Source organism: Malus sylvestris, chromosome 6, assembly GCF_916048215.2.
Source record: "Malus sylvestris chromosome 6, drMalSylv7.2, whole genome shotgun sequence".
In the NCBI taxonomy this organism is placed as follows: domain Eukaryota; kingdom Viridiplantae; phylum Streptophyta; class Magnoliopsida; order Rosales; family Rosaceae; genus Malus; species Malus sylvestris.
Window position 1 is genome coordinate 23,931,785 of NC_062265.1, and position 14,755 is coordinate 23,946,539.

The 14,755-nt window shown below is 37.7% G+C and overlaps 2 protein-coding genes across 7 annotated transcripts; one reads left to right on the plus strand and one right to left on the minus strand.

Annotated features, from left to right (window-relative positions):
• Positions 1-1,183: 1,183 nt before the first annotated feature.
• Positions 1,184-5,053, minus strand: LOC126626038 (calcineurin B-like protein 7). 3 transcript variants are annotated; one of them, XM_050295201.1, is made up of 10 exons: positions 4,921-5,053; positions 4,706-4,763; positions 4,152-4,272; positions 3,473-3,555; positions 3,234-3,293; positions 2,661-2,769; positions 2,477-2,529; positions 2,241-2,321; positions 1,998-2,110; positions 1,184-1,746 (listed from the first exon to the last, which is right to left on the minus strand). In XM_050295201.1, the coding sequence occupies exons 3-10, from the start codon at positions 4,234-4,236 to the stop codon at positions 1,692-1,694; spliced, it is 639 nt and encodes a 212-aa protein (XP_050151158.1). In that variant the 5' UTR covers positions 4,237-4,272; positions 4,706-4,763; positions 4,921-5,053; the 3' UTR covers positions 1,184-1,691. The 3 variants fall into 3 exon arrangements, with proteins under 3 accessions (XP_050151158.1, XP_050151159.1, XP_050151160.1); XM_050295202.1 differs by having other exon boundaries at positions 4,880-5,044; XM_050295203.1 differs by lacking the exon at positions 4,706-4,763 and having other exon boundaries at positions 4,921-5,046.
• A 331-nt stretch (positions 5,054-5,384) lies between these two features.
• LOC126626036 (uncharacterized protein At4g10930-like) lies at positions 5,385-14,275 on the plus strand. 4 transcript variants are annotated; one of them, XR_007624564.1, is made up of 17 exons: positions 5,386-5,554; positions 5,659-5,763; positions 6,131-6,216; positions 6,306-6,396; positions 6,643-6,692; positions 6,920-6,989; positions 7,652-7,761; positions 7,862-7,927; positions 8,453-9,024; positions 9,145-9,216; positions 9,377-9,451; positions 9,579-9,657; positions 10,409-11,681; positions 11,769-11,843; positions 12,359-13,462; positions 13,619-13,983; positions 14,069-14,275. XR_007624564.1 is itself a non-coding variant. In XM_050295199.1 (17 exons), the coding sequence occupies exons 2-17, from the start codon at positions 5,671-5,673 to the stop codon at positions 13,832-13,834; spliced, it is 3,945 nt and encodes a 1,314-aa protein (XP_050151156.1). In that variant the 5' UTR covers positions 5,386-5,554; positions 5,659-5,670; the 3' UTR covers positions 13,835-14,275. The 4 variants fall into 4 exon arrangements, 3 of the variants coding, with proteins under 3 accessions (XP_050151154.1, XP_050151156.1, XP_050151153.1); XM_050295199.1 differs by having other exon boundaries at positions 10,409-11,292; positions 11,380-11,681; positions 13,619-14,275; XM_050295197.1 differs by having other exon boundaries at positions 5,385-5,554; positions 9,597-9,657; positions 13,619-14,275.
• Positions 14,276-14,755: the final 480 nt, after the last annotated feature.

Below are 14,755 nucleotides of genomic sequence, written 5' to 3' on the forward strand. Positions count from 1 at the left end.
GAAACAAGAGAGAGTCTGTCTCACAGAGAGAGATGCAGGAACAAAATGCAAGGAGGAAGAGGCGACGGCATGGGTTTGTTGGGTGATTCCAACGGGTATGGTTTATAGGGTATAGGGTAGTATTTTATTTTATTTTTTTTTTGGAAAGTTTTCTGGGTTTGTGGAGATATTGCAAATGGACAGAAGATGGGTAGAGATGCAACGAAATGTATATGGTTAACAAGCTCAATATGGGTAGTGATGTTGGCAGATATGGCCAAAAAGAGAGATTGGATTGGTATGAAAGTAGAAGGCCTGCTATTCTGCAGGTCTTATGGGGTAGATGGCAGTAGTGCCAGTAGGTTAATCAGAATAGAAACTCTTTTTTTGGATCAGAATGGCTCTGATACCATGCCAAAATAGAGTTAATTTCTTGATATATTCATCTCCCAATCGGAGGATTTTTATAGGAATACAAGCAATGATGATTAGGTATGAAACCTGTACAAGAAGTCATAAAAAACTGGTATGAAACTACTGCCTATATCTAAATTTACTGCTTACAACTACTCTATTAATTACAATGGATTTCATGTCTGATTTCCTAGTTCTTTAGTCAACAATGGCTGCTTTAGTTAACAGGATTTATGGAATATTATATGAAACTAGAAGTGTGTATATAGTGTCATATGCATTCGACGTGAAGAACAAAGTGCCGACTGTCGCGTCGGCAAAACGAAAAAAGAGTCGGTGAATTAAAAAAAGTTTTTTATTACGCATTCTTCGACTACTTGACGCACTCCCCCTCCTTCTTTATCCGGGCTTGGTGAATATAGTGTGAGGACTTAAAATATCTTTGCTCACAAATTTGGTGGAAATTCTAACTTGCGGTAAGCATTTGCACATGCCTTGATTGAAGAACAAAGAAATTTCATAGCAATGGTCATTGTTTTGAATCTGGAATTTGGGAATCTGGTTCTTCTCTTTAACTTCTCTTGAAAATATTCCTTTAACCATAAAAGTTAGGGATACATGAATGTGGATGACGATCAGTTACTGCTGATTGATGCGAGTCCCTCGATAAATCGCCATATCAAATTAGGTACCCGGTGCTATTGTTTCCTTGAGAAGATAACATGTATGATCGATAATCTCTTAGCAAAACTTGGAAAGAAAAGAAATATCTGTTGCAAAGGCAGACTCGTACCAAATTCGGTTATTTTCAACAATGTTTCCACTTTCCACCTGACCAGAAAAAAAGTGCTTCAACAAAAAAGTTCAATGTTGTGTGTCCCTCCTCAGTGCCAGTTAATCTATACATTCAGTTCTTCTTAGCAAAGAAATTAACAAACATTTAACTTTCAACCAGAGTTTGAAACAGGGATCCATCCGATCCAAGTAAAGTAAAGAGGGAATTCTAAACCAAAATTTACACCTTGATTACAGTTAAGCAGTTAAATTACACAACACGCCGTGAAACACCAAGAGTATTTGCCAAATGAGGTCTTCATTACCGAGAACCCAGGCGGACATCTACCATGCCGTGCTTGATCTCAATAAGGACCATGCTATGAACTGCAGCCTTAATAGTTGCTTTTGGTTCTTATCCTCCTCTATGTACCATGGCTTTACACAGGCTGGTTACTTGACATGTCTAGCATTCGAGAAGAAATAACAGCGACGGTGTCTGGGTTTTTGAAGTACGATTATGTCTAGTCTTGAACTTCGGTGTTGAGCACGAAGCTGGGAAATTGTACGGTAATGTCCCTAGAAAATGGAAGCTGAATTTAGAAGCATGTAACTTTGAGGAAATGTGTTTGTTGATTAGCATATTATGTTAACTGAAAAAGTGAAAATCCGCTTTGTAAATGGATAATTGGTACTTTCTCTGTGGAGCTATACCAAGAGCGAAGAATTGTACAATATGATTTCTTGTTTCGATGGATAGCATAATGAGTGAGTGTCAAATAGATGAAAGAAAGCAGTACCAGTGACATTGATAGGGGTTTCGGACTCACGTTAGATATGGAAGAGTCATATTCTTGATCAGAGATGGATGCTTTGCTACAAATTCCTTCCACTCTTCTTGATCAATTCTGCCATCTCCGTTTAAATCCGCCTCCGTTATTGTCTTTAGAAAAACACAAAGAACAATGGGATTAAAATTAGAATGACGAGTAAAACTAGAACTGTTGGCTGAAAAAAATACAGAATCTGAGCAAACAAGAACGTATAATAACAAAGTGTAGAATAATCAAAACCTTCTCGACAATTGATTCAATAACATCATCGGAAAGGTCCAGATCTGATTCATTCAAAAGGGCTGACACCATCTGCTTCAACTGCCAAGGTAATATTATCGACAACACCCATAGAGAGGTAAAAAGAATCAGATTTGCAGATATTTCATGTTTCAAAATAAAAAGTAAGAAACTTTAACTGCAGTTTTCATATCATTTGAAGAAAAATTGGTCAAGAAAAATAGCAGGGGATTTACCTCATAACGCTCAATGTAACCAGTCTGTCCGAGATCATACAATCTAAATGCGACTGCGAAGTATAAACTTTAAGAATTCCGTGGAAAGAACACAACTATTAATTGTACACACACAAGCAGCAAAAAAGATAGATACCAACGAGAAGAAAAAAGAAACACAAATCACAATCTTCTGTTATCATACATGAGATTTTGTCTGCTTCGGAAGAACGTGGATGAAAAATGCTTAATGACCGAACAAATTCTCCAAACTCAATGACCCCATTGCGCTTGAGATCAAACAAGTCAAAAACCTGCAATGACAAAATGCAGATTGTTAGAATATATCTTAAAATCTCGATTGGAATTAGCTCCTTATCTAGGCTATGTGGTTCATGTATTAGTATGGTTCAACAGCTCGAATTTTTTTTCCTGGAAAAAACTTGGTTTAAAATGACTAGAAAAGTGAACAACCATGATATGGTTGAAAAGCTCCTCGTTTAATTGTTTTAAGCTAGCTAAACTATACGAACAGTCAGATTGTTTCAGTACGATAGTTATGACAGTGCACGCATTGAAACGCTGATCTAGGCTGGGAGGCTCTAGATTTCAAGAAGTTTTTACAGTAGCGAATCCAAGGATTTACGGACTTCATTTGCTACCAACGCACATAAATGGCCCTTTTCTTTTGTATGCAAAATTTGATCTAAAGTAGACAATCTCACAAAACATTACAATTAAACGTCAAACGAGTTAAGCAACACTTATGTAAACGCACCCGATCTGCAAAAAGGTTCTGCTTACTGCTGCTTTGAAATAGTGCAAGTTGGAATTCTTCCTGTTCATGTCATGTCAAAGATTCAGTGCATAAGTAACATAAGAAAATGAAACAGCAAGATTCTTTCGACTTTCAACTTCAACAACATAATCTCTATAGCCCTCCGAGTGTAGAGCAAACAAAATGTCATCTCAAGAATGTGTGTCAGAAGATCAAAATGCAACCTTAGGAATAAATACCTTGTGTAGAAGACCATCTTTAATTATGGAACTGCATAGTTTCTTAAACAGTTCATACAAGGCCTCCACTTCATTTACCGTAACTGTCAAACAATCGAAAGTACTAAATTCAGAAATTTGATATGTGCACTGTGCAGATTATGATCGACCATATATTCCATACAAACACCAGCCAGTACCAAATATACAAAAAATTCAAATAAATAAGGGCATGGTGTATGGGCGATGGTGGTTGTGGTGCACCTACCACCTATGCAAGCCCATCAACAGCAAGTGAAAGAGGGCGGAGTTGTATGGTAACGCAATAGAAATGAAGCAATCAACATTATTAGTAAAGTAACAAACATCCGGAAATAGCACGCAGAGTGCGTGTTGTTGCAGCTGCAACATTTGGCTAGCATGAGCATGGACGAAGGTGCCACAAAAGCCAAGGCATCGCTCGGTAGAATTGTAGCATGTGAAGATAAAAGGCACAGACATAGAATATACTTCCTTCTCCAAACTTGTAAAAGAGATGGGCTAGAGGAAGATAATCAGCAATAAAAAGCTATATGCGCAGCATAGCGATGGCTTCGTGTTCATGTACAATGCTGGAAATAATTATTGGATGATGCATGCATCTCAATCAACATAACTTCGTTAAAGTTCCACAGCGCAACTCTTGGAATTATATACTTACAAGCAGTTTCTGAAGCAAGAATTTTAGGGTCCTCATATCCAAGTCTATCAACTCTCGAACTCTTGAAGCAAAAGCAGTGCAGCATGATTCCGATAGAAGACTATCGAGATTTAATTTTTATCTGCAGAATCCAGTGAAAAAATACATAAAAAATAGGTATTCTGAGAAGTAATCTTCAAAACGTTTCCGGAAATCATAACTTCCTACAACAATATCCCAGAAAAGAAGAAGACACCAAGAAACTGAGATTCATTTTCGGATCCCGCCAATGTAAACAATATTTTAGTTGGTCAACTATTTTCTCGGTAAGCACCTGTTATATACATACAAATATTCATGTATATATACACACACACACATACAAATACACACACACACTACAACCATTGGTGTTGTAGAGAGACTAGATCCAGCAAACCAAACAAATTTGAAAAAAAGCATTTATAGAACTGTTTCATTAAAATCAGGAAATCAAATTAAGCAGTTTACCAAAAAAAAAAGAAAAAAGAAATCAAATGAAGCAAGTAGCTTGTAAAACACTCAGAAAAGTCAACCTGCAGCGCAATTTAGAGCACTCTCTGATCGTCTGAAATCTAAACCAAGATTTTCACCCTGCAGATTCAAGTAAACACCAAATTGTTTTCAAATCCCATTCTTCCTCTCTGTCAAAAATAAAACAAAACTAATTTCTACCTACTAAAAAGTCAAAAAAACAGGCGCATGCAAACCTCAAAAGCCGTATATTTGCTTTAGAATCCGTGGGGCTCACCTGGGGTAGTGCGTTCTGGTGCTCTCAAACCTCAAAAGCACTTGCCTTCAAAAGCACTTTCCTTCAAAGCTCAAAAGTAGTAGTGGAACTCCATATACATGCATTATTAGTACAGAAATAGTCCAAGCCATCTTCCTCTCATTATTTTGATTCCATTTGTCTTAAAATATTCAATCAATCCCTTTCTTCTACCTTCATTATTTACAGATGAATCTAGATGGCCCATGTATCTATTTATTTATTTAATTTGTTTTTGTTACGGTTCGCCGACCAGATTAATACTATATTTATATATAAACCCAAGAACCTAATAAACAGCATGCGCGTGAATGGTTGTTCACGTAGTTGACAATCACTCCTGTGATTAGCTGTTTTGGATTTTAAAAGGACACGTCATCAGTGAGCGTTGAATTTACGTGATGTCTTTTTTTTTTCCAAGGGAAGAGGAGAGCCGTTGGATTTTGAATTTGGGGTTCGTGGCATGTGACTGGGCTTACAGATGGGCCGTGTCATCACGTTGGGTGGTGAGCGGTAAAAAACGCTTCCAAGTTTCCGAGTTACGAACTCGTTCATCGTCCCCGTCGCTTTCTCCTCCCCAGAAATACACAGACATGGCGGTCTCTCCCCTTCGCCGGTAATCTCTCCGCTCTCGTGGTTTCCGTTTCCTCGTTGATCTCTAAATTATACAAAATCATATTTTTATTTCTTGTAATTTTTCGTAATTATTTGTTTGATTAGGTTTTAGTTAAGATGCGAGTGTTGGGTGATACAATGGAAGTTGATTTAGTTACGAGTCCAATGCAAGAGGAAGATGCTTTTGGAGTTGATGAGAACTATCAAAATGTAAGCTTCAAGTTCAAATTCTTAATTTTTTTATTTTTTTTATTGAGCTGTGCAAGTATTTTTCATGCAGTTTATTAGCTTATTTATATACCAGTAGCTTGATTACGTTGAGGGATTAGGGTTTATGGAGCAAATGAGTTTCCTTTTTCGGTAAATTGGCCGAAATGATCGTTTTCAAATTTCAATGAATTTTGAAGAGCTGCAGTGTATGATTGAGCTGTTTTCGTATCAATAAGTCAGACATTGTAGCTTGTGTGGATAGTGACCTACTTTTCGTGTGTTTAGATACGCAAGCTAAGTGTAGCTGCTTGGTTTCGTATCTGTTTGAGATTTATTTTATATTTCATTTTGCTGTCATAATGTGCAGGACAATCCCAATTTCGAGGGTGAAACATGTGGGATATGCATGAATGCAATAATCGACAGGGGTGTTCTCGATTGCTGCCAGCATTGGTATGTGCTTTAGTGTGGCTTTGTGTGTGTGTGTGTGAGAGAGAGAGGAATTTTGTTTTATGACATGGGTTCATCTTGGGGTTTTTCAGGTTCTGTTTCTCATGCATTGACAATTGGGCTACCATTACAAACCTCTGCCCGCTTTGCCAGAATGAATTTCAAATGATCACATGTGTTCCAGTGAGTGATGCAAATAAACAGTTATCGCTTTAGTATTATTTCTGTTATGATTGCTATGGATTATAGAATGGTATTAATGTACAACTAGTTTAAAGCACAGTTGTTACTTTGATTTCTTAACTATCTGTTTTCAATAGTTTTCTTTTTGTTGCAAACAGAATTTTTATTTTGAAGTTTTCTCAAAATAGCGATTTGATGCTGGTTTGAAGTGGCACTAAATCATATGAGTTTGATTTGGATGTGAAGGTATATGATACTATTGGGAGCAGCAAAGCAGACGAGGACTCAACTTATAGGTACTTTCGTAAGTATGGATAATGTGTTTAAGTCTATCGATGAGGGTTCTTTGTTCACATTTATATGCGGCACATGTTATGTGGCTTACTACTCATCTGTAGCGTTCATGTGTAATTGGAATTCAAAGATTTTGTTAAATAATTTGCAACCAAGACACTTTATTTATTTATTTTTTATTGTGGACAAGTTTCAGCAGAGACTAATTTTTCCATATTCATCTGTGCAGTGATGATGATTGGTGTATTGAAGGGACGAATAACACTCTCTCATTTCCATCATACTACATTGATGAAAATGTAATTATCCTTGCATGTTTTCTTTTTAAAAATCTTCTTGCAATCCTGATAATTTTTTTCCTAGGTGTTTTTTTGGTTTAAAGTACTGACTTTCACGTAGCAGTGTTGTCAGGTGATTCTACATATTTTACTTGTCGTTTATGGTTCTAAATTTGTTTTCCCTTAAATGACTCTACGTTTGAATCTTATGAGTCATGACCCATGAGTTGTGAATTTTTTCCGTTCCCTGGGTTTCTTATGTGCCATGCATTGATCTCTTCTGAAGACCCAGTACTTTGGTCTAACGACTGAGATGTAGTGTTGTGCTTATAAGCATCATTAGGGTAATCTGTAGCCATTCCCGTTATATCAAGATGCAGCCGAGAGGAATTGAATTAGTACTTTATAGAGGATATGGACCTTCTAATATGGATGCTCCACAAAAAACAATCAAGTAAGAAAAGCTAAAAAGATGAGTTTGGATGTTAGAGTGGTTTTGAAGTATTGGTTAGACTAAGGTTAATTCTAGGTTTTGAAGTCATTCCCATTTAGGTCCGATTAGTATCCTTCTGTTTCTTTTTCTCCCCAATCCTGTAATTTGCGTCTTTATTTTTTCTTCAAGTTTACTTTTCAACATTTGATCATTTGATACCAAATTCTTATGTTACTTTATCATCTTGTAGGCAGTTACATGCTTGGATGGAGATGGCTGCAAAATTCGAAGTGGATCAGTGGCTATTGAGGGAGATTCCAATCTTGATACATCAATTGCTTGTGATTCATGTGAATTATGGTAAACAATCAAGCAATGTAATATAGGAACTCTTTCCATTAAAATATATTCTTTTATAAAAAATTAGTTTCTAATTGCTTTTTGACTTGAATCGAAACAGGTACCATGCTTTCTGTGTGGGATTTGATGCGGAGGGCACATCTGAGAGTACATGGTTATGCCCAAGGTAAGTTACATGGGGATCATTCCTTTGTTCATGGGTGTTGCTCTTTTGCCTCCTTTGCTGAACCTAGTCTGTGGCTTTTCCTTATAGATCCTGTTTTGGTATAATATCAATAACAACTTGTCATGGGCCGTTCCCTTAAAATAAAAGTCAATGGAGATAATTAGGTTGTCGGTCCTTTTCCTTTCTATGAGAGCTTTGTTTTTGTTGTGGAGATCCCTATCTTGAGTTGTCAACCAATTAGATTAAACAGTCAAGTCAGGTAATGATACCATCTGATTTGTGACTCGGGGACAAAGCGAACCATTTATGTTTACAATTGCTGCCAAGTAACAATCCTTCTAGGTTTGGACTGATTAGTGAGCTTTGGCAATCCTTATTTATCCACCTCAAGATTTATAGGCATAATGGATTACAAATTTCTCTTTTTTTTTTTCCCAAAATTCCTATGTCCCCTCTTTTCGTCTAATTTGTCATACTGATTTTTTTTATTAATCCTGATTTTTGGTTTGTTTTGTCTTCCTGTAGATGTGTAGTTGATGAGATGACAAAAAAATCAGATGCAGGTTCAGTCCAGAGGTCTAACAAACAGTATGGTCCAGAAAATGCTAATGGTGAACCTGAAGCTGAGGATAATCTTTCTAGAAAGGTATCTGTTTCTGTTGCTGATAGTGGTGAGACAGCTGTTGTGGTCTCAATGGCTGGCGAAAATCGTGGGTATGGAAAACCAAGTGAAAGCATTTTGCCAGCCGGTGAAGTTGGAAAGGACCTGAAGTCTAAAGAATTGGTATTGTCTACTGACAATAGCCACAAATTGGAAAAACCTTCCTGGGAAAGAAATATTAACCAACCAGTTCTTGAAGCTCAGCAACTAAAACTGTCCCTATCCAGTGATACCTCCAGTTTACCTTCAAATTCTTTAGCACCAAAGCAGTTAAGGATGAGTACTGATGGATCAACGAATGAGCCTAGTAGTTTTGATGGCATCACGAATGCTTCTGGAAAGACCTTTGATGAATCACAGATTAGTAACAAACAGTCTGACAATGACTCCAATGTGGGTCTTCATCTTGGGTTATCTGTGGTCTCGTTTTTGTCTGGTAATCTATATATTTTTCCTTTTTTGAGCTTCCTTTATTTCAAGTTAGGATAGCATATAACTGAAGTTTTCATATGCTTACCATGTTCAACTTATTTATTTGTTTTTTATGTTCCTCTAGCTGCTGGCATGAATAATAATGACACTGAAGATGTGAAGCAGCACAATCCTTCAGAAGAATATTTTTCAAAAGGTATGAAGCTATTTTAAGCATCATTTGTTCTCTCTCTCTCTCTCTCTCTCTCTCTCTGTGTTTTGGACGGGGAAGAGAGCAGAGAGAGTTATTTTTCTAATTAAATACAAGTTTACAACAGTCACTCATGTACCATTTGCTTATTGTTGAATGTTTCTAGCTGACACTCTCGTACCAAAAGAAGTGACTGAGGATGTGAAGCAGCACGATCGTTGGGAAGGATATTCACCTATAGGTATATTTATTCATCATTTGCTGTGTTTTCTTTTTGCATGGGAGTGGAAGCAAAACAAATTTAAAAAATTAAATTGTTTGTTCACCAGTCACTCGTGCACTTTGCTTAATTATTGAAATGTTTTCAGCTGACGAAATTGTACCAGATGCTAATTTGGATGCCCCTGGATCGACTTCTGGTGGAAAGAGAAAGCGTATTGATTGCAGGTCACTTGTCATTCTTATACGGTTTTCAGCAATTAGTGCTAGCTATGAGCCTCAGGTTTTGTTACTGCTATCCTCAATTCATATGATGCCACCATCAGTCGTGTAATTGTTGTTCTAATATTCCTAAATTATGTCGGCTGTATTGTGTTTCTTTCTACTACCCTCAACTCTGTATGTCACTGATGTTTCTTACTTTATGTTGGATATGTTGTCTTTCTGTTATCCATAGTAGACCTTGATTCATTCAGCTGGCACGTTCGTCGTGTATTAGATTTTGGTTTCGGGGCATCTCTCTTTTTCCTGTCTTTTGGATTCCAGTAAGGTGGTTACTATATTTCTAATTCCATTGTATTATTGTAGTTTGTAGATTAAACTAAATCAATATGTAGGTTTGGCCAATTATTGTTCTATTCGCATAAAAATGCATGCATGCGACACAAGTTTTCAATTTCTGCTTTATAAATATTCCTCAAAAGCTCTCTTTTATTTCCCTTTGATGCAATGCAAACTCATCACTAAAATATCAAAAAGCATTAAGAAAATGTCGGCAGAAGTCAACTCAACTGGTTGAACAAAAATGCAGGTTAACTTTAAGCGGTTTCATTATCCTCGCACTTGTATCTTAGCAGCCTTCTATTTATTGTCTTTTTCCTGAAGAATTTGTAATTCAAATGTTGATTTGCTGGCTTTACATGCTTCATAGCAAGTAGAACAAGAGTTCTGACTTTATTTTACCTTGACCTTTTGGTAGCGATGACATTCATATCATTGAGGATGATGGAGATACTGACCCTAAGATTGAGACCAAAGTTTCTGCTAAGAAAATCGGAGAGGATGAGAAGACACAATGCATGGGTTCCAATGACCAAGCCAAAGAATCTGTTCCAGATGATTCTGAAAACTGTTCTATCCTGACTGTAGCTCATAAAGATAGCATGTTATCATCTCAACCTGTTGAGGGGAACACCACTTCCGATATAATGAGCATTGTTAGAACTACGAAGCGTAAATCTTCTAAGGGGATTGCACGCTCTAATACTGCTGATAAATCATCACAAGAACAAGAAACTGTGCCTGGTTTGAGAGTTAAAAAGATCATGAGGAGAGCTGCTGAGGACAAGGACTCGCCTGTGACAGTTCAGACACTGAGAAAAGAAATAAGAGAAGCTGTCGGTAAAATTTCTTCAAAAGGTATTGGCGAAAACCTTTTCAATCCAAAGCTTCTTCATGCCTTTAGGACTGCTATAGCAGGAGGACCTCAAACTGAACCTGTTAAGAAGGTACCACATTTGGCACTGAACGCAAAGAAGGCAATATTGCAGAAGGGAAAAGTACGTGTGAATCTAACAAAAAAGATTTATGGGACATCCAATGGAAGAAGAAAACGTGCATGGGACCGGGACTGGCAAATCGAATTTTGGAAGCATCGCAGCTTAGGAACTACAGAGCCTGAAAAGATTGAGACTTTGAAGTCAGTTCTTAACCTTCTGAAAGAGAGGTCAGAGCGTGTAGATACAGAGCAGGAGTCCGATAAGCAGTCCACAAATCCAATTCTTTCAAGGTTGTATTTAGCAGATGTATCGGTACTCCCAAGAAAAGATGATATTAAGCCGCTCTTACCTCTTAAAACTGCTGGTAATACAGAGCAGAATAATAAACAGCTTGCCTTGAATGAAAAGTGTTCAAAGTCATCTCTTAATAATTCTACTTCAAATTCCACAGAAACGAGTACGGTTTCATCAAAAGGCCGGGTTCCTTCATTGGAGAAATATGGGACTAAGAATAATGTTCCAAGCTCAGAGAATGGCGCTGCGTCTAACAAAGTACATCAAGACAAACGCTTGGAAGGATCCTTGGTTTCTTTGTCTGGTGCTTCCAAATCTAAAACCACGAGTGAAGTGGTTGATAAAACTGACAAAAGAAAATGGGCTCTAGAAGTTCTTGCCAGGAAAAGTGGTGCAGGCACAAAAACGACAAATGAAAAACGGGAAGACAACACACTCAAAGCGAATTACCCTTTGCTAGTATGTAAAAGCTTTACTTTAAAACCATTTATTTATGCTGTTTGGTTCTGCAGATCATATAATAAAATTTGTGGTTGCTTTGAGCAGGCTCAATTACCAATAGACATGAGGCCAGTTTTGGCACCCAGTCGTCATAATAAAATCCCCTTATCAGTGAGGCAGGTATGAAGACCTTGTGTGTGTTCTTCTACTAACCAATATTGGTGTGTCCTAGATATCGAATTTAATCAATTCTCTTGATACTTGATAGGTTACTCCGTAAGGTCTTTCTATTAAGAAATATTTTGAACATGAAAAAGGTGTTGCCTTCTGTTGGTCTTTGAATGGAAAAATAGAAAGCTGGTAGTTTTTTGAGCTTTCTTATGAGGAAATGTTAGAAAGGAACCTTGCCCCCTAATTTCTCATAATCTTGCATGAGGAGTGATTCATCAAGCAAACGTAACCTAGGACACACCACTGCTTCCAACACCACCTCAATCGAACAACAACAAAGTCATTACCATTGTTTTAACCGTTGCTACTGATATTACCACCACTCTGATGAGAGCGCCAACATGAGTTTCTTAGGATATGTCAGTACAAGTTACAAGTTCTTTTTAACATAATTTATTTGTTTACTTTCATGAAACTGGAGGCTAACTGATTGTTTGGACTTGTTATAAACATCTGCCTTGCAGACACAGCTGTACCGTCTGACTGAGCACTTTTTGAAGAAAGCGAATCTGCGGGTGATCCGTAGAACTGCGGATATGGAGTTAGCTGTTGTAGATGCAATAAATATAGAAAAGGGGGTTGCTGATAGGTCAAGCAGCAAGCTAGTGTATATGAATCTATGTTCCCAGGAGATATTGCATCGTTCAGAAAATAGGAAGTCTAGTGCAGGTGCAGCCCCGGTAAATAGTTCATCCCCATCTTCAGTCCCTGCTGATAGAGCAGAACAAGCTGCCAATGAACTTCCAACTGATCCTATAATTGAAGCAGCACTGAGAAATGCTGGTCTTCTGTCCGATTCTCCTCCAAATAGTCCACATCCCAATGTGGAAGTTCCTGCTGAAGAAGATGGCCCCTCGTTAGATATCAGAGAGGAAGGGTCTGATAATGTATTTGAAATGGATTTTCAGCCGGATCTGGACATATATGGTGACTTTGAGTATAATTTGGAAGAGGAAGACTACATTGGCGCTGCTGCTGCAAAAATCTCCAATCCACAACCAGAAGAAGGGGCACCAAAATTGAAACTGGTGTTCTCTACACTTCAACCTGAAAGATCTAATCAGAATCTAGATTCTGAGAAGACAGAGACGACTGTTGAAGTACAAAAAGATTCTTCCAGCATGCTCGAGAATCATACTTGTTCAGGTTTGGAAAACTCCATCATGGAGGGTGGGACTGACGAATCTAGCGTTCCTCTGGAATCCTTGTTCGGTAAAGAAGGTGAAGAACTTTCTGTTGCAGAATGTGAAGAATTGTATGGACCTGATAAAGAGCCACTGATAACGAAATTTCCAGAAGCATCAGAAAAGCTATCTGGATTGATTGATGAAGCTTTGGTTAAAGATAAAGATTCTAAAGAGAAGGAAAATTGTGCGCCAAAGTCAAACCAAGCAGTAAAAACAAATGGATTGGGTAAGGAGAACAATTTGAAAAAGATGCTTGTTGCCAGTGGTGGATGCAACTCAGCGAACCACATACAACCAGGTGAAAATGTTGATACGAAGGAGAAGAAATCCACTACGGATTCTAACAACCAGTCTAACAGCGTTGGTTCTGTATCTAAGAAGGTATTTCTCAGCCACTTTTCCCTAAAACAAACTTTAAATTCCTTTACATTGCTCTTGTTTCATTCTTTAAACCCGTATGAAAGGATTTTTTCTGTGGATGAACTTAAGGTAATTGAAATATGTCAGTTGGGCTGACTTGTTTCCAATCCTTTACAGGTGGAAGCCTACATTAAAGAGCACATCAGACCGCTATGCAAGAGTGGCGTGATTACGGCTGAACAATACAAGTGGGCTGTCGCGAAAACAACTGATAAGGTTATGAAATACCATTCTAAATCCAAGAATGCAAATTTCCTAATTAAGGAAGGTGAGAAGGTGAAGAAACTCGCAGAGCAGTATGTTGAGACAGCCCAACAGAACGAAAACAGCTGATCCTCTATAACGAAAGTCATTTTCAGCTCTCAAATCGTTCAGAACCTTCAACAATCTGTAAATTGCTTCGAGAGACCTTGTAAAAGCACCCCAAACCCAAAACAATGTACAAGTTGATGAAGGAAACGTGTCTCGGAAGATATGTCCAGGTGAGTTTTCCTGCCTGAGCTCCGGTCATATACAAGAATATCATCAGTTAATGTGCATGACATTTGGTCATAGTTGCTTCCATAGGGTCTCTCAAGAATACTTAGCATTCTAAACACCTGAAAGGGCCGACGGACAATCATTTCATATGGGAAAGGAAGGTCCATCGAAACAAAAGCCGATTGAATTCTTCATGACTAAGGGGGTGTATTGTATATGGAGTTTGATAGACTTAATCTTGACTCTCAAATTCAATTGTATTCAATAGACTTTTAAGGAGCATCATTGCCACCACTGTCGCTATCGCCGCCACCATTGTCATTGCCATTAGAGCGTCATTATGACCACCACAGCCACCACCACCATGACCACCAACTATACCGCCATCATCACCACCCCGTCACCATGCCTACCTACTCCTCAACCACCTCAACACCCCCACCATGATAATCACCAAATAGACACCAACTTAACCACTATCTTGCCAACAGTTACCACGTGACACTTTTACCTCCATCGTTGCCACTACCACCACCTCGTAAGGCCACTTTGGCATGGTCATTATTACTATTTCAATCATGGAAATTTACAAATAATAATAATAATACTTATTAATAAATTGGTCAATAAAAATTTCATGGCAATCCATGAAATTCTATAATTTTAGCATTGAACTCTGTAGAATTCTACAAAAGTTTATCATTTAATTCTTTTCTTTTCCTCAAAGGTATATTATTAAAAGTCTCTAAAATGTATAGACTTTCTAATGGTTAG

Excerpts from the sequence above, each read along its gene's own strand:
- LOC126626038 (XM_050295201.1), bottom strand. The coding sequence starts at position 4,236 with ATGCTGCACTGCTTTTGCTTCAAGAGTTCGAGAGTTGATAGACTTGGA. Across the intron at positions 2,322-2,476 it reads GTTACATTGAGCGTTATGAG|TTGAAGCAGATGGTGTCAGC; the intron begins GTAAATCCCCTG and ends TTACCTTGGCAG. Across the intron at positions 2,111-2,240 it reads TTGAATCAATTGTCGAGAAG|ACAATAACGGAGGCGGATTT; the intron begins GTTTTGATTATT and ends GTTTTTCTAAAG.
- LOC126626036 (XM_050295196.1), top strand. The coding sequence starts at position 5,671 with ATGCGAGTGTTGGGTGATACAATGGAAGTTGATTTAGTTACGAGTCCA. Across the intron at positions 6,693-6,919 it reads GACGAGGACTCAACTTATAG|TGATGATGATTGGTGTATTG; the intron begins GTACTTTCGTAA and ends TCATCTGTGCAG. Across the intron at positions 11,844-12,358 it reads TCCCCTTATCAGTGAGGCAG|ACACAGCTGTACCGTCTGAC; the intron begins GTATGAAGACCT and ends TCTGCCTTGCAG.